Source organism: Oncorhynchus keta, chromosome 19 (genome assembly GCF_023373465.1).
Source record: "Oncorhynchus keta strain PuntledgeMale-10-30-2019 chromosome 19, Oket_V2, whole genome shotgun sequence".
NCBI classification, from domain to species: Eukaryota; Metazoa; Chordata; class Actinopteri; order Salmoniformes; family Salmonidae; genus Oncorhynchus; species Oncorhynchus keta.
Genome location: NC_068439.1, coordinates 12,127,234 through 12,145,820, shown reverse-complemented (window position 1 = coordinate 12,145,820; position 18,587 = coordinate 12,127,234). Strand labels below are relative to the sequence as shown.

Genomic DNA, 18,587 nt, shown 5'->3' with positions numbered 1-18,587 from the left:
TCGTTTTGAGCTATGAGGCTCCTGATGAACCATAATATATAATATAATAATAATAATATATGAACCACTGACTGATGCACTGAAAAACCTTCAAGTCGACTACTTCAACATTGTGGTCGACTCTGCTGTGACATCCATGGATGAGAGATTTGAAACACTCAACCAGGTGAAAACCAAATATGGAGCACTGCCTCTCAAATGTCCAGTGAATCTTTTAAAGGCTCACTGCATGGAAGTTGAAAACACTCAACCTTCAGAGATGACTGTGACATCAGTGGAATGGAATGGATCGGGCACACGAGATTCAAAATTTAACTGATCTGCCATCAGATCAGATGACTGTGACATCAGTGGAATGGATCGGGCACACGAGATTCAAAATTTAACTGATCTGCCATCAGATCAGATGACTGTGACATCAGTGGAATGGATCGGGCACACGAGATTCAAAATTTAACTGATCTGCCATCAGATCAGATGACTGTGACATCAGTGGAATGGATCGGGCACACGAGATTCAAAATTTAACTGATCTGCCATCAGATCAGATGACTGCATTTGAGCTGCTTCCCTTTCTCTGTGAGAACAACCTGGAGGAACTCTATCCTAACCTTTGGATAGCCCTAAGAATTCCATTCATCCTACCAGTAACAGTAGCATCAGCAGAGAGGAGATTTTCCAAATGAAAGCTCATCGAAAGCTATCTGAGGTCTTCCATGTCACAGGGACGTTTGAGTGGTCTGGCCATCGGGAGCATAAATCATGAACGTTTGAGTGGTCTGGCCATCGGGAGCATAAATCATGAACGTTATAGTGGTCTGGCCATCGGGAGCATAAATCATGAACGTTTGAGTGGTCTGGCCATCGGGAGCATAAATCATGAACGTTATAGTGGTCTGGCCATCGGGAGCATAAATCATGAACGTTTGAGTGGTCTGGCCATCGGGAGCATAAATCATGAACGTTTGAGTGGTCTGGCCATCGGGAGCATAAATCATGAACGTTTGAGTGGTCTGGCCATCGGGAGCATAAATCATGAACGTTTGAGTGGTCTGGCCATCGGGAGCATAAATCATGAACGTGGGGAAACACATGTCCTACGATGACATCATTGTGGTGATTTTTGCCTCAAGAAAGTACAGAAGGGGAATATGTCGATGGTAAGATTTGAATTCAAATGTTTACACACTTAGTAACATTTAAGATTGTATGGCAGAAGTGCATTGTGTAAATGACTGTTTAACTATGTGACATAGTTTCTCAATTTTTTTCCCAGATAGACTGGTACCCATGCTGATGCTGGAAATGCCCAGGCTGTAGAGGGAACCAAAGTGAATCACACAGTTGTAGCGGTTTTATTTTACTATTTTGAGACGTATAGCTGCAGTCATGGCCTATGGGTTTATGTTTACATTGTATAGACAAAGATAATTGTCTAATATTGTGAGGACTGGACTAATTACCAGGCAGCAGAGCCAAAGCTCTGTTTTATATTTGATTATTTTCTACATTTTATATTTTCTACAATTTCTTATTTATGTTAATATTCACTTATCTTAAGATTCTATAGAAAATAATATATTCAATAAGTATTGTTTGTTTATACCTCATTCTGTTCTGTATAGGTCTACTTATTCTTAGACCGACAGACGGTCACTGTTTTAAAGGAGGGAGGCTTGTAATGGGAGCACTAGGGTATCAGGTGTGACTGTGTAGCAATGGCAAATGGTTTACATTGCTCACGGGTCAGGTAGGAGGGCCCCTTAGGAGAATTTTGCTTAGGGCCCCAGAGGGGTCACGACCGGCTCTGGTAGGAACTCCTTCAAGATTGTTGGAAAAGCATTCCAGGTGAAGCTGGTTGAGAGAATGCCAAGAGTGTGCAAAGCTGTCATCAACACAAAGGATGCCTACTTTGAAGAATCTAAAATATGAACTACATTTTGATTTGTTTAACACTTTTTTTTGTTGTTGGTTACTACATGATTCCATATGTGTTATTTTATAGTCGTGATGTCTTCACTATTTCACAATGTAGAAAATATAAAGAAACCCTTGAATTAGTAGGTGTGTCCAAACTTTTGACTGGTAATGTACTTGCTTTATTATAAGGGTGCGTTTTTTGGGGTGAAAATTAGCTTTCCCAAACTTGAAACCCAATGCGCAGAATATGTTAAAATGTTTTTTAAGACCACAGAGATCATATATGAAATGAAAAGGGATTATATATTTTTGGGTGTCTTTCTAAAATTATAACTGTCGGCTAATCACTGTACCTGGATCCGGGGGTCAACCACTTCGTCCTCGGGAGATTCACACTCTTCCACTGGCTTGATTCCCTTCTCTAACTTCTCCATTTTGTGGGGGTTCTCAGAACCAGGGTCCTCCGTTAAACACAAAACAAGACCCCCACCGAGATGATACTTTAGCGGCTAGTTGAGTTCAGGCGGTCCGTCGCCTCTTTCTTCACAGGGAGAAGATTCGAGTGTATTCCGTTATAATAGAATAAACACACAGCAGGCTCGCAAACACACGAATATACTACAGACGTCCGGGATAGACATAAAACAGCAGGAGAGCGTGTCTGTTTGTAGCTCACCACTGAAATGAATCCCAACAGGCGGTTTTGCTGGAAGCAACCTTCCCAGACAGAGACAGCGACCGGGAGAGTGAGTGAGTTTAATGAGAGGAGAGAGCGCGAAACGGCTGTGGAATGAGAGCTCGGATAAAACGAGATTTGGGTTTAATGCGTCCTCTGCTGACTACTAAGATGAATGCAGATGTTGTTGTGCGAGTGACCCAGAGAGCACGAATTTGTTGTGTTATCATACAGGAGTAATGAACAAAAGACCTCAAGCTAAATATCTAATGTATATACAAGTTCAGAATAAACCAGCTATCTACTAACGTTTATGTAAGCAGCTTGTTAGCATTTTGTTACAGAAGAACAACAGAATAGCTGATAGTTGTCCGTCAATGAAGTGACATTATTTTCTGTATTTACTGATGAAACACCATCTGCAAGCCTGCTGAAAAACACGCTGCTGGATGTCGGTGGTGGACGGACACAGTGTGGGTAACGGGTCACTTTATGCGTGTGTGTCCTACGTAACAACTCATTGGAGTGTTGTCACATTAATTGATGAGGTGTCACAGTTGGCTCATGCCAAACATACACACACGCGCGCGCACGAACACATAGGCAATACACATTTCATGAGGGGTCACAGCGTTCTCTGAACTGTATGGATGACACTGACAAAGGCTGTGACGTGTATATCTACTCACCCCTGAATGAAATAAATAAATACTAAAAAGAAACCTACAATCTCCAATTTTGAAATTCTATAAAATGTTGGTCGACGCACCTGTTCGCGAACGCATTGGGCACAATAACCCCATTGTTTAATTTAAGTCAAGACTAAGTTAATTCTACTTAAATGAATCAACTTTTTTTTTTGGTAAATGGCTTCCTGGCAAATTGCTTAACTTCAGATGAATTTGTTCTAGACTAGGGAGTCTCAGAGTAAGGTAATGTGAGGACTAACCATTTCATCTTTGTGAAGCCAAATTAGATGAACTATGTGTATTTCGTACTGACCTGAGGATGCTTTAAAAAAACAGGGATGGGACACTAATACAAAAGCATTGATTGGAATTGGAGCAAATAACCTGAACCAAACAATGGACGGAGGTCAAAGAAAACATTCAAAGAATTTTAATGACTTTGAAAAAAAAACCTCTTGAAGCGATTTGTGTCAAAACACCAAAACAAGAAAAAAAGAATGCCTTTGTTACCTGGCAACAGTACACTCAGCACAGGACACAAACTCATTTGAGGTTGTTTATTATGTCGAAGCTTAAATTAAAAAAATGGATAATGTAGGAGAAAAATCCCTGCAAGGTGAAGTCCCCATAAAGTAACATTCAGTCTAAACCACCATCAAGTGAAATAAATATGTTAGTAAAGTCTATAAAAACAATATAATTACAATAAGTACAAAGTGAAATCCATAAACGGTTGTTTTTGTAGTGGCTCTGCTTTAAATATACTGTCCACGTGATACCCAGTCAGGCCTGGGCAACTCCAGTCCTCGGGGCCTGATTGGTACCACACTTTTCCCCCATCCCTAGCAAACACACCTGATTTAAACTAATTGCATTCAAAACTGAAGATCATGATTAGTTGATTATTGGAGTCAGGTGTGTTAGCTCGGGCTTGGGGCCAAAGTGTGACACCAATCAGGCCCCCGAGAACTGGAGTTGCCCAGGCCTACATGGAACACTAGATCCTTATCTCACCCATACAGCAGCTCCAAATGATGTTATCATCAACTCCACATGGAACACTAGATCCTTATCTCACCCATACAGCAGTTTCAAATGATGTTATCATCGACTCCACATGGAACACTAGATCCTTATCTCACCCATACAGCAGTTTCAAATGATGTTATCATCGACTCCACATGGAACACTAGATCCTTATCTCACCCATACAGCAGTTTCAAATGATGTTATCATCAACTCCACATGGAACACTAGATCCTTATCTCACCCATACAGCAGTTTCAAATGATGTTATCATCAACTCCACATGGAACACTAGATCCTTATCTCACCCATACAGCAGGTCCAAATGATGTCATCGACTCCACATGGAACACTAGATCCTTATCTCACCCATACAGCAGTTTCAAATTATGTTATCATCAACTCCACAACGTGGTTCTGAGAGCACTGGTAATTCAGCTAGCAAGAAGCTAACATCCTCATGTCAATCAATCTAAAGTAAAGTTGGACTCATGATGAATGTCAACAGCTCTCCAGTGTAAATGCTTGCTCTTACTCTTACACTCTTACTCATGCACTATCCCATAACCGTTTGCACACATTATTTCTGGATCTTTTAAAGGGACAGTGCCATCTAGTGGATATAAAGGAATACAGCTACGTGCTTTTACCACCTGGCTACACCTGGACGAGAGTTTGTAATGAATTCAACTCAAATTAAAAAAGTAAACAAAAGGACCCTACAACGACTTCCAGTAAGATACTGCATTTATTGTTACAAATCCAAGTCACTTTGAAATGTTTGTTTTCTTGTTGTATCACAACACAGTGAGGCCTAAATGTATTTGTGTGACAGAAATATAACACAAACAATATCCTACATAATTACTAATATCATTTCTTTATTGTCTTGACATTCTAAGGTCCTGTGGAAAAACATAAAAATGAACTTAAAGAAGACAAAGGCTCTTGCTTGTGGGCAGTGTTTCAAGGCTGGTGGCGGACCCCCAGTAAGACCAGAGACGGATGAGCTGGGGGACTTTTTTTTCATTGATAGCCAGCAACCCCTGGAAGGTATCGCCGACGACGAACATTTGGACAGTTCAGACAGGGGACCGTTCATACCTTCATTTGGTAGGACACATTCAGTCAACATGTGCCATCCCCGGACTGCAGTGAATATGTCATGTTGTCAGTCATCTCTTGCACTCCCATGTCATGTTGTCAGTCATCTCTTGCACTCCCATGTCATGTTGTCAGTCATCTCTTGCACTCCCATGTCATGTTGTCAGTCATCTCTTCCACTCCCATGTCATGTTGTCAGTCATCTCTTGCACTCCCATGTCATGTTGTCAGTCATCTCTTACACTCCCATGTCATGTTGTCAGTCATCTCTTGCACTCCCATGTCATGTTGCCAGTCATCTCTTGCACTCCCATGTCATGTTGTCAGTCATCTCTTACACTCCCATGTCATGTTGTCAGTCATCTCTTCCACTCCCATGTCATGTTGTCAGTCATCTCTTGCACTCCCATGTCATGTTGCCAGTCATCTCTTGCACTCCCATGTCATGTTGCCAGTCATCTCTTACACTCCCATGTCATGTTGTCAGTCATCTCTTACACTCCCATGTCATGTTGTCAGTCATCTCTTACACTCCCATGTCATGTTGTCAGTCATCTCTTACACTCCCATGTCATGTTGTCAGTCATCTCTTACACTCCCATGTCATGTTGTCAGTCATCTCTTACACTCCCATGTCATGTTGCCAGTCATCTCTTGCACTCCCATGTCATGTTGTCAGTCATCTCTTGCACTCCCATGTCATGTTGCCAGTCATCTCTTGCACTCCCATGTCATGTTGTCAGTCATCTCTTGCACTCCCATGTCATGTTGTCAGTCATCTCTTACACTCCCATGTCATGTTGCCAGTCATCTCTTGCACTCCCATGTCATGTTGTCAGTCATCTCTTGCACTCCCATGTCATGTTGTCAGTCATCTCTTACACTCCCATGTCATGTTGTCAGTCATCTCTTCCACTCCCATGTCATGTTGTCAATTCTCTCTCCCATAAGAAAAAATGATGTAATAAACGTAACTCTTGAACATATAATGTTTTCTAGTTGCAGCAATGTCATCATTTTCTAGAGGTAGATGATTACCATATATTGATCACCATAGCTTGATTACCATAGCTTGATCACCATGGTTCGATTACCATAGCTTGATCTCCATGGATCGATTACCATAGCTTGATCACCATCATCCTCCTCATCTTCAATGTGAGGATCTGGGCAGCAGGGCTGTTTGAGGTCATTGTGAAGGAAAGGGAAGCCAGGCTGTTTGAGGTCATTGTGAAGGAAAGGGAAGCCAGGCTGTTTGAGGTCATTGTGAAGGAAATGACAGCCAGGCTGTTTGAGGTCATGGTGAAGGAAAGGGAAGCCAGGCTGTTTGAGGTCATTGTGAAGGAAAGGGAAGCCAGGCTGTTTGAGGTCATTGTGAAGGAAAGGACAGCCAGGCTGTTTGAGGTCATTGTGAAGGAAAGGGAAGCCAGGCTGTTTTGGGTCATTGTGAAGGAAAGGACAGCCAGGCTGTTTGAGGTCATTGTGAAGGAAATGACAGCCAGGCTGTTTGAGGTCATGGTGAAGGAAAGGGAAGCCAGGCTGTTTGAGGTCATTGTGAAGGAAAGGGAAGCCAGGCTGTTTGAGGTCATTGTGAAGGAAAGGGAAGCCAGGCTGTTTGAGGTCATTGTGAAGGAAAGGGAAGCCAGGCTGTTTGAGGTCATTGTGAAGGAAAGGGAAGCCAGGCTGTTTGAGGTCATTGTGAAGGAAAGGGAAGCCAGGCTGTTTGAGGTCATTGTGAAGGAAAGGGAAGCCATGCTGTTTAGTGTCATTGTGAAGCCCTGGGAAGCCATGTTGTTTGAGGTCATTGTGAAGCACTGGGAAGCCATGTTGTTTGAGGTCATTGTGAAGCACTGCTCTTGCAATTATGACAATGCAGCATCTTCTTGGTTGAAAGTGCAATGTGTTTCTGAGACACTGGAAGTGACTCTTCCATACACCAAACATGTGCTCCACTCCACCTCTGGTGTGGATATGAGCTGGGTTGTATCGTTGTTGCTTAGCTCCTATTGCATGAAGATAAGGAGGTGAACAAGAAGTTGGTCTGTGCGTACCCACTGTCACCATGGATACCCACTGTCACCAAGTCTGATTCCACTATGTTGTCCTCCTTTGAGCTGAGCATACAAAGAGGAATGTTGGAAAACCCTTGAGTCATGAGTTGCGCCTTTCCAACGTGCAACAATGTTGAAGATCTGCAAAATTGGGAGTGCACACATTTTGTACATTTATTGAGAACCAGTTTTTATTCCTTTACTCCTCAGCATCTGCTGTAGAGAGACACTTGATGGGAATATGACATTCATCTATAAAGCCGATGACTCCTAGGATAGAAATCTACCTTGTAGTTGGCCTGGGCAGCAGCATCAGGAAATGTTATGTAATTCTGCATACATTCTGTTCACTTACACTACACAAATCTCCTGTTTCTACACCTGCATTGCTTGCTGTTTGGGGTTTTAGGCTGGGTTTCTGTACAGCACTTTGAGATATCAGCTGATGTACGAAGGGCTATATATAAATACATTTGATTTGATTTGATTTGTTTCACGATGGAAGGTTCCAGATGCCAAAAACCTCAAGGTGATCAGTACTTCTAAGGAAGGAGGGATGGGCCTTCCCCTAAGAGAGTCAGATAAAAGCCTTGGCTCAAGGTGATCAGTTCTTGTAGGGAAGGAGTCCAGGATTAGGCTTAATCTATGTCTGTGAAATCTACCCATAGAGTTCAGTTTTCAGGGTGCCATATCTATGATATCATCATTTAACGGTGGACCAGTGGGTCATTTCACCAGAGAAGGGCAATATAGATTGGGTGCTGCTGCCACCTAGCGGTCAGAAACGGTACTGGCTATGTCATGTCCACACTGTACAGCAGGGATCATCAACTACTAGATTCAGCCTAAATTATTTTTTGTTGAGTTGATGGTGGCGGGCCGGAACATAATTACAAATCATTTGTAGACTGCAAATTGACGAAAGAATCCCTAACAGATATTGACTAAAACATAATAATTTCAAACCGTACGTATACGTTCGTATACGTCTCTCTATTATGCGTGGGAATATTTGAGAACAGATTTCTTAAATTAAAAATCACTTGGAGCTGATTTCCTGGTGTTTTTACAATATTTTATATCCAACAATGAAAATAAATATATATTTTTTTTAAACAGTTTTTTTTGTGGGTTTTTTTTGCTCAGAAAACTTGGGGGGCCAAATGAGACCACCAGTTGGGGAACACTGCTGTACAAAATGTATTTATGGTAGTCTACACACCCATATTCTGTGCGCTTTATGAACTGAAAAGCATCCCTCATTCATTCAGATGGCAAGAGGTTGTGGAAATAACCTTCAGTAGCCTAAACAACATTGGCAAAAGGTGTTAGTTAGCCTATTATTAAAATACGAAGCAATAAGTAGCCTAGCATAGGCTACAGCTTTTAGCCTACTTGTTGTGATTACACTTACTTTTCGGTATTATAACATTTATAGACAGTGCCTATAAAATACAATTGGGCATATAGGCATATATAGGATACAATGAATGTATTATTGGGAATACATCTGAAACGACACACTAGGCTATTCCCATGCTCTGTTAAGAATAAAAGCACAGAATGTATTGATGACAGCCCGGTGCTGCTTCTCAGCCAGTCGTCATCGCGTTGAATCCTTAACGGACGTATTAACGTTCCAGGCCCTGTGCGTAACGTGTGTCGGCTATGCAGACCCAGAACCGACAGCGTCCCGGTGATCTCATCGGTTAACGGACTAAAGAAAGGATGAGGGCGTGAGAAAACACCTTATCGTTACCGAATACCGTGACGGAAGTGTAATGAAACAGTGAAGATATCTTGTCGCTCTCGCCATGCGGATGGCGCGTTAGGTAAAACTGTAAGCTAATGTATGTCCGGTCAGCTGTTTTTATTCACCGAGAGACAGCAGCATCACTGGGACGTGTGCACAGACGAGCCTATACCAGCGATCCGGACCACCACAAACGGGCAGGACTAACGGAGAGGAGGACGCAGAGAGATAGAATAAAACAGTGTGAGAGAGCGATGGAGTTTAAGCAGCTGGTGGAGGTGGCGGAGAAGTGGTGTTCGTCGGTTCCGTTCGATCTGATCTTCGCGGAGGAGGATGATGAGAGAAGACTGGACTTCTACGCAGAACCGGGAATCTCTTTCTATGTCCTTTGTCCGGATAATATGACGGGAGGGATTGAGCATTTCGTAAGTGTGTGTTCGCGCGCGCACGCGTACGCGTGTGTGGTTTCGGTGTTTTGAGGTTTGCCTCTCGGGTCCCCCCGCGCAGTGTGTGTCTGTGTGTGCGCAACGGGAATGATGTCACTGCACCTGACAATAGCACGCATGTTGTTTTGGCAGCATTATTTAGGCCGCCTGTCCTGCGCATGGACACAAGCCTGCAATAGCAGGGCGGTTGTTGTTTTGTTAGAGAAGCATCCACTGCTCTCTCGTCCCCACTCTCCATCAGCCTGCCGGGGTCAGAGGGCAGGGACCACAGTTCTCCTGGCCCGGCGTAAAAATAGGCAGCAGCCCGGTACCAGAAGGTCTCAGAGCCATGCATCCCTCCTTAGCAACTGGCAGTAATACTTCATGTTGTATACATTTTATAAACAAATATGTAATGCAAGTAGAGCATCACTCAGCTCCTTCCCTCTCTGGTCTGTCTGTGAATGTTTACTGCACTAGGCCCCATCCTACCCATCCCCATCGCCCCCACTTTCTCACTCTCCCTCTCTCTATCTCACTATTACTCTCTTTCTCAGTCACTTTCTCAGTCTGTCTCTCTCTCTATCTCACTATCACTCTCTTTCTCAGTCACTTTCTCAGTCTGTCTCTCTATCTCACTATCACTCTCTTTCTCTCTCATACCTCCATCTTCTTGTTATTGCCCTGTATCTGGACAGACTTCCTGTTACAACCACAGTATCTGGACAGACTTCCTGTTACAACCCCGGTATCTGGACAGACTTCCTGTTACAACCACAGTATCTGGGCAGACTTCCTGTTACAACCACAGTATCTGGGCAGACTTCCTGTTACAACCACAGTATCTGGACAGACTTCCTGTTACAACCCCGGTATCTGGACAGACTTCCTGTTACAACCACAGTATCTGGGCAGACTTCCTGTTACAACCACAGTATCTGGACAGACTTCCTGTTACAACCACAGTATCTGGGCAGACTTCCTGTTACAACCACAGTATCTGGACAGACTTCCTGTTACAACCCCGGTATCTGGACAGACTTCCTGTTACAACCACAGTATCTGGGCAGACTTCCTGTTACAACCACAGTATCTGGACTGACTTCCTGTTACAACCCCTGTATCTGGACAGACTTCCTGTTACAACCACAGTATCTGGGCAGACTTCCTGTTACAACCACAGTATCTGGGCAGACTTCCTGTTACAACCCCTGTATCTGGACAGACTTCCTGTTAGAACCACAGTATCTGGGCAGACTTCCTGTTACAACCCCTGTATCTGGACAGACTTCCTGTTACAACCACAGTATCTGGGCAGACTTCCTGTTACAACCACAGTATCTGGGCAGACTTCCTGTTACAACCCCTGTATCTGGACAGACTTCCTGTTAGAACCACAGTATCTGGGCAGACTTCCTGTTACAACCACAGTATCTGGGCAGACTTCCTGTTACAACCCCGGTATCTGGACAGACTTCCTGTTACAACCACAGTATCTGGGCAGACTTCCTGTTACAACCACAGTATCTGGGCAGACTTCCTGTTACAACCACAGTATCTGGACAGACTTCCTGTTACAACCCCTGTATCTGGACAGACTTCCTGTTAGAACCACAGTATCTGGGCAAACTTCCTGTTACAACCACAGTATCTGGGCAGACTTCCTGTTACAACCACAGTATCTGGACAGACTTCCTGTTACAACCCCATGTATCTGGGCAGACTTCCTGTTACAACCACAGTATCTGGGCAGACTTCCTATTACAACCACAGTATCTGGACAGACTTCCTGTTACAACCACAGTATCTGGACAGACTTCCTGTTACAACCCCGGTATCTGGACAGACTTCCTGTTACAACCCCAGTATCTGGGCAGACTTCCTGTTACAACCCCTGTATCTGGACAGACTTCCTGTTAGAACCACAGTATCTGGGCAGACTTCCTGTTACAACCACAGTATCTGGGCAGACTTCCTGTTACAACCACAGTATCTGGACAGACTTCCTGTTACAACCCCATGTATCTGGGCAGACTTCCTGTTACAACCACAGTATCTGGGCAGACTTCCTATTACAACCACAGTATCTGGACAGACTTCCTGTTACAACCACAGTATCTGGACAGACTTCCTGTTACAACCCCGGTATCTGGACAGACTTCCTGTTACAACCCCAGTATCTGGGCAGACTTCCTGTTACAACCCCAGTATCTGGACAGACTTCCTGTTATAGCAATATATCTGGAAATACTTCCTGTTATTTCTGGACAGACTTCCTGTTACAACCCCGGTATCTGGACAGACTTCCTGTTACAACCCCAGTATCTGGGCAGACTTCCTGTTACAACCACAGTATCTGGACAGACTTCCTGTTACAACCCCGGTATCTGGACAGACTTCCTGTTACAACCACAGTATCTGGGCAGACTTCCTGTTACAACCACAGTATCTGGGCAGACTTCCTGTTACAACCACAGTATCTGGACAGACTTCCTGTTACAACCCCGGTATCTGGACAGACTTCCTGTTACAACCACAGTATCTGGGCAGACTTCCTGTTACAACCACAGTATCTGGACAGACTTCCTGTTACAACCACAGTATCTGGGCAGACTTCCTGTTACAACCACAGTATCTGGACAGACTTCCTGTTACAACCCCGGTATCTGGACAGACTTCCTGTTACAACCACAGTATCTGGGCAGACTTCCTGTTACAACCACAGTATCTGGACTGACTTCCTGTTACAACCCCTGTATCTGGACAGACTTCCTGTTACAACCACAGTATCTGGGCAGACTTCCTGTTACAACCACAGTATCTGGGCAGACTTCCTGTTACAACCCCTGTATCTGGACAGACTTCCTGTTAGAACCACAGTATCTGGGCAGACTTCCTGTTACAACCCCTGTATCTGGACAGACTTCCTGTTACAACCACAGTATCTGGGCAGACTTCCTGTTACAACCACAGTATCTGGGCAGACTTCCTGTTACAACCCCTGTATCTGGACAGACTTCCTGTTAGAACCACAGTATCTGGGCAGACTTCCTGTTACAACCACAGTATCTGGGCAGACTTCCTGTTACAACCACAGTATCTGGACAGACTTCCTGTTACAACCCCATGTATCTGGGCAGACTTCCTGTTACAACCACAGTATCTGGGCAGACTTCCTATTACAACCACAGTATCTGGACAGACTTCCTGTTACAACCACAGTATCTGGACAGACTTCCTGTTACAACCCCGGTATCTGGACAGACTTCCTGTTACAACCCCAGTATCTGGGCAGACTTCCTGTTACAACCCCTGTATCTGGACAGACTTCCTGTTAGAACCACAGTATCTGGGCAGACTTCCTGTTACAACCACAGTATCTGGGCAGACTTCCTGTTACAACCACAGTATCTGGACAGACTTCCTGTTACAACCCCATGTATCTGGGCAGACTTCCTGTTACAACCACAGTATCTGGGCAGACTTCCTATTACAACCACAGTATCTGGACAGACTTCCTGTTACAACCACAGTATCTGGACAGACTTCCTGTTACAACCCCGGTATCTGGACAGACTTCCTGTTACAACCCCAGTATCTGGGCAGACTTCCTGTTACAACCCCAGTATCTGGACAGACTTCCTGTTATAGCAATATATCTGGAAATACTTCCTGTTATTTCTGGACAGACTTCCTGTTACAACCCCGGTATCTGGACAGACTTCCTGTTACAACCCCAGTATCTGGGCAGACTTCCTGTTACAACCACAGTATCTGGACAGACTTCCTGTTACAACCCCGGTATCTGGACAGACTTCCTGTTACAACCACAGTATCTGGGCAGACTTCCTGTTACAACCACAGTATCTGGGCAGACTTCCTGTTACAACCACAGTATCTGGACAGACTTCCTGTTACAACCCCAGTATCTGGACAGACTTCCTGTTACAACCACAGTATCTGGGCAGACTTCCTGTTACAACCACAGTATCTGGACAGACTTCCTGTTACAACCACAGTATCTGGGCAGACTTCCTGTTACAACCACAGTGTCTGGACAGACTTCCTGTTACAACCCCGGTATCTGGACAGACTTCCTGTTACAACCACAGTATCTGGGCAGACTTCCTGTTACAACCACAGTATCTGGACTGACTTCCTGTTACAACCCCTGTATCTGGACAGACTTCCTGTTACAACCACAGTATCTGGGCAGACTTCCTGTTACAACCACAGTATCTGGGCAGACTTCCTGTTACAACCCCTGTATCTGGACAGACTTCCTGTTAGAACCACAGTATCTGGGCAGACTTCCTGTTACAACCCCTGTATCTGGACAGACTTCCTGTTACAACCACAGTATCTGGGCAGACTTCCTGTTACAACCACAGTATCTGGGCAGACTTCCTGTTACAACCCCTGTATCTGGACAGACTTCCTGTTAGAACCACAGTATCTGGGCAGACTTCCTGTTACAACCACAGTATCTGGGCAGACTTCCTGTTACAACCACAGTATCTGGACAGACTTCCTGTTACAACCCCATGTATCTGGGCAGACTTCCTGTTACAACCACAGTATCTGGGCAGACTTCCTATTACAACCACAGTATCTGGACAGACTTCCTGTTACAACCACAGTATCTGGACAGACTTCCTGTTACAACCCCGGTATCTGGACAGACTTCCTGTTACAACCCCAGTATCTGGGCAGACTTCCTGTTACAACCCCTGTATCTGGACAGACTTCCTGTTAGAACCACAGTATCTGGGCAAACTTCCTGTTACAACCACAGTATCTGGGCAGACTTCCTGTTACAACCACAGTATCTGGACAGACTTCCTGTTACAACCCCATGTATCTGGGCAGACTTCCTGTTACAACCACAGTATCTGGGCAGACTTCCTATTACAACCACAGTATCTGGACAGACTTCCTGTTACAACCACAGTATCTGGACAGACTTCCTGTTACAACCCCGGTATCTGGACAGACTTCCTGTTACAACCCCAGTATCTGGGCAGACTTCCTGTTACAACCCCAGTATCTGGACAGACTTCCTGTTATAGCAATATATCTGGAAATACTTCCTGTTATTTCTGGACAGACTTCATGTTATAGTCCTGTATCAGGAATCCAGAAGAAAAACAAACACACACCTATTAAGACGAGGTGCTGGCTAGCGGAGTAGAAACATGAAAATTAAAGAGAGCCGCACACTCTAGGAGCTCAGATGCAAAAATGTAATTACCAACATTTTGACAGCCAAGCTGTCTTCATCAGGGTATAACTTCCTTCATCGGGACGTACTCCCTGTTAAAGCCCTGTATTTGGACAGACAGACAGGTCTGATGTATCCATCTGTCACTGGTTCTCTGTTCAGACACTCCTATAACCGTCCCTAGCACAGCTATAGGTGGCCCCCTCCCTGATATTCAATATCCCAACTAACAAACCCATTTCACCCATCTCCCACACACACACACAGATGAGATTCTGTTACCATGCCGATCAATACTGCTATCAGCGGGGATCATCTGTGTGCCAAGGCTTTAGTTCAGGAGGCTAACACAGGTTCAGTTACACATGTGTGATTCACTTACGTCCATGTTTGTCTGAAGTTGTTATCTCTCTCTCTGTGTTCTACTGATCTGAAGGTGTTATCTCTCTCTGTGTTCTACTGATCTGAAGGTGTTATCTCTCTCTGTGTTCTACCTCTAGTGGCTGTTCATATCTACCAACATCTACCATATACAGTATAATATAATAATAACATCTACCATATACAGTATAATATAATAATAACATCTACCATATACAGTATAATATAATAATAACATCTACCATATACAGTAATAATATAATAATATCTACCATATATGGTAATAATGTGGTAATGTGGCTATATGGGTCAGGTTAATAACCTGTGTGTGTGTGTGTGTGTGTGTGTGTGTGTGTATGTGTGTGTGTGTGTGTGTGTGTGTGTCTACAGCATGTATGGAGTGAGAGTGAGGACTGCCTGCCATTCCTCCAGGTAGCTCAGGACTACATCACTTCCTGTGGAAAGAAAACACTTCTAGAGGTCCTGGACAAAGTGTTCACTTCCTTTAGACCTGTAAGTACATAGACAACGCTATACACAATATTACAACTACATTACTAAAGAATACAGCATAACAACTGATAAATGTCACCCTCTCCCTCATGTCTTTACATACATTACTAACTGTAAGTCCACTGGATAAGAACATCTGCTAAATGACTCAAATAGGCTGGATACCTTTGGGGGGGGTAGAGGGTCTTCTCTTTCATTTAACATAACCAGATGTGTTAGTGCAGGGCTGGAACTAAAGCCTGCACACCCTGCCGCTAAGCTCTTCAGGACTGGGTTACACTTGTCTTTGACAGGGAGGATACACATCCATCTTGAAGGGCTGGAGTTAGCTTTAAAGCTCTCTTCTCCCTTTCTCTCGAGTCTCACCTCTCTCTCCCTCTCTTATTTTCTCTCTCTCTCTCTCCAGTTGCTGGGTCTACCAGACATAGATGATGAGACGTTTGAGCAGTACCATGCAGGCATGGAGGAGGAACCAGAGGCAGACCACCAGCAAATGGGAGTCAGCCAGCAGTGATGCCCACAGATGAGGTGTCCAGTAGGGCTACAATAACTACCCATTCCCTGGTCTCATCACCTACAACAACACACAGTCCCAGTTTTCAAAAGCTTTGCTCCCCAGATTGTGCACTCCCTTCCTCCCTCCCACACACACACACACACACACACACACTAGAGGTCGACCGATTAATCGGAATGGCCAATTAATTAGGGCCGATTTCAAGTTTTCATAACAATCGGAAATCGGTATTTTTGGGCCCCGATTTGCCCCCCAGCCAGGCCACCAGGACCTACAGAGAACTGTCAGTGCCAACCATGTAACACCGTACTGTAACACCGTACCGTAACCATCCACTGTACCACACAATGTTAACCAGCACATTGCTGTGTCCTTGTAACAATGTCAGCGGTGAAAGTAGAGGGAGGAATAGAACAGAATTGTAATCCTACGGTAGAAACTGTTCCATGTGTACTGCTGTGAGGTCGGCCAAATGCTGCTCTATCTATGTGTGTGTGTGTGTGTGTGTGTGTGTGTGTGTGTGTGTGTGTGTGTGTGTGTGTGTGTGTGTGTGTGTGTGTGTGTGTGTGTGTGTGTGTGTGTGTGTGTGTGTGTGTGTGTGTGTGTGTGGCACCACCATCAGTGCACTGCTTTGCTTTTACTTTCCCCTCGGCCCTGAACGAGTAGGATGAAGTTAAGTTGTGATCACAGGGGCAAGGTAAACAGATCCTGGATCTGTCTCTACAGGCAACGTCTGTCTACCTGCAGTAACATTCTTCCACCACACCGAACCACACATGTATCTACAGAGCCTTCAGAATGTACTCACACAGCCTTGACTTATTCCACATTTTGTTGTGTTACAGACTGAATTTCACAATGGATTAAATACACTGTCCAAAGTGTAATTAATAATGTCACCATGTTCAAAGGGATATTCATTGTCTGTTTATTCACCCCATCTACCAATAGCTGCCCTTCTTTGTGAAACATTGGAAAACCTCTCCATGGTGTTTGTGGTCTAATCTGTGTTTGATATTCACTGCTCGACTGACGGACCTTACAGATAACTAACTGTATGTGTGGGGTACAGGGATGAGGTAGTCATTCAAAAAATCACGTTAAACACTATTATTGCACACAGAATTAGTTCCTTTTTTAAAAATTAATTAGCAAAAATGTCTAAAAACATTATTCCACTTTAACATTATGGGGCGTTTGGTGAAGGACAGTGACACAACATCTCAATGTGATTTAAAACTCTGGACCTTGAAGCCAGTCCCACTGCATTGTTCAGTGTTCGTCTCTAATCAGGGACTGGTTTAGACCTGGGACACCAGGTGGGCGATTCCCCTCTCATCAGGGACTGGTTTAGACCTGGGACACCAGGTGGGTGATTACCCTCTAATCAGGGACTGGTTTAGACCTGGGACACCAGGTGGGCGATTACCCTCTAATCAGGGACTGGTTTAGACCTGGGACACCAGGTGGGTGATTCCCCTCTAATCAGGGACTGGTTTAGGCCTGGGACACCAGGTGGGCGATTCCCCTCTAATCAGGGACTGGTTTAGACCTGGGACACCAGGTGGGCGATTCCCCTCTAATCAGGGACTGGTTTAGACCTGGGACACCAGGTGGGCGATTACCCTCTAATCAGGGACTGGTTTAGACCTGGGATTCCAGGGACTGGTTTAGACCTAATCGGGGACTGGTTTAGACCTGGGATTTAGGTGGGTGATTCCCCTCTAATCAGGGACTGGTTTAGACCTGGGACACCAGGTGGGTGATTCCCCTCTAATCAGGGACTGGTTTAGACCTGGGACACCAGGTGGGTGATTCCCCTCTAATCGGGGACTGAATTAGACCTGGGACACCAGGTGGGCGATTCCCCTCTCATCAGGGACTGGTTTAGACCTGGGACACCAGGTGGGTGATTCCCCTCTAATCAGGGACTGGTTTAGACCTGGGACACCAGGTGGGTGTAATTAATTATCTGTAGAACAGAAACCCAGCAGGCTTCGGACCTCGTAGGGTAAGAATTGAATAGCCCTGCTGTAACAACAACATGTGGAGTATTTCAAGGGGTATGGATACAGTGCTTTCTCCTCTAAAGGCATCTATGTATCTCTGAACATGGCAACTATAATACATTTAACTTGCTCTCTGAATAGTTTAAAGTCTTTACTTTGTCCTATAAACATGTCTCTTGATTTGTATTTAAATTATTTAATACTTTTTTTTGTTCAAGCTAATCTAATGTGTGTTTTCTGTTTGACCTCCAGTGTGTATTGAAGATATTCAATAAAACTGTTGGAGGAAGCAACGAGTCTGA

General features: G+C 44.4%; 2 protein-coding genes across 99 annotated transcripts in view; one reads left to right on the top strand and one right to left on the bottom strand.

Moving 5' to 3' along the window:
* Positions 1-2,956, bottom strand: part of LOC118377861 (SH3 domain-binding protein 5-like) — a 42,257-nt gene extending 39,301 nt beyond the window's left edge. For all 50 annotated transcript variants that reach the window (XM_052469606.1, XM_052469607.1, XM_052469603.1 and 47 more), the window contains exon 1: positions 2,274-2,956. In XM_052469606.1, coding sequence (XP_052325566.1) covers positions 2,274-2,354 — 81 coding nt within the window. In that variant the 5' untranslated portion in view covers positions 2,355-2,956. The remainder of the gene's footprint in view (positions 1-2,273) is intronic.
* Positions 2,957-9,112: 6,156 nt separating this feature from the next.
* On the top strand, positions 9,113-18,574 carry LOC127909222 (maturin-like). 49 transcript variants are annotated; one of them, XM_052469547.1, is made up of 6 exons: positions 9,113-9,644; positions 15,637-15,759; positions 16,166-17,595; positions 17,694-17,742; positions 17,792-17,889; positions 17,986-18,574. In XM_052469547.1, the coding sequence occupies exons 1-3, from the start codon at positions 9,315-9,317 to the stop codon at positions 16,271-16,273; spliced, it is 561 nt and encodes a 186-aa protein (XP_052325507.1). In that variant the 5' UTR covers positions 9,113-9,314; the 3' UTR covers positions 16,274-17,595; positions 17,694-17,742; positions 17,792-17,889; positions 17,986-18,574. The 49 variants fall into 49 exon arrangements, with proteins under 49 accessions (XP_052325507.1, XP_052325504.1, XP_052325513.1 ...); XM_052469544.1 differs by having other exon boundaries at positions 16,166-17,644; XM_052469553.1 differs by lacking the exon at positions 17,694-17,742 and having other exon boundaries at positions 17,841-17,889.
* Positions 18,575-18,587: the final 13 nt, after the last annotated feature.

Excerpts from the sequence above, each read along its gene's own strand:
- LOC127909222 (XM_052469548.1), top strand. The coding sequence starts at position 9,315 with ATGTATGTCCGGTCAGCTGTTTTTATTCACCGAGAGACAGCAGCATCA. Across the intron at positions 9,645-15,636 it reads CGGGAGGGATTGAGCATTTC|CATGTATGGAGTGAGAGTGA; the intron begins GTAAGTGTGTGT and ends GTGTGTCTACAG. Across the intron at positions 15,760-16,165 it reads TGTTCACTTCCTTTAGACCT|TTGCTGGGTCTACCAGACAT; the intron begins GTAAGTACATAG and ends CTCTCTCTCCAG.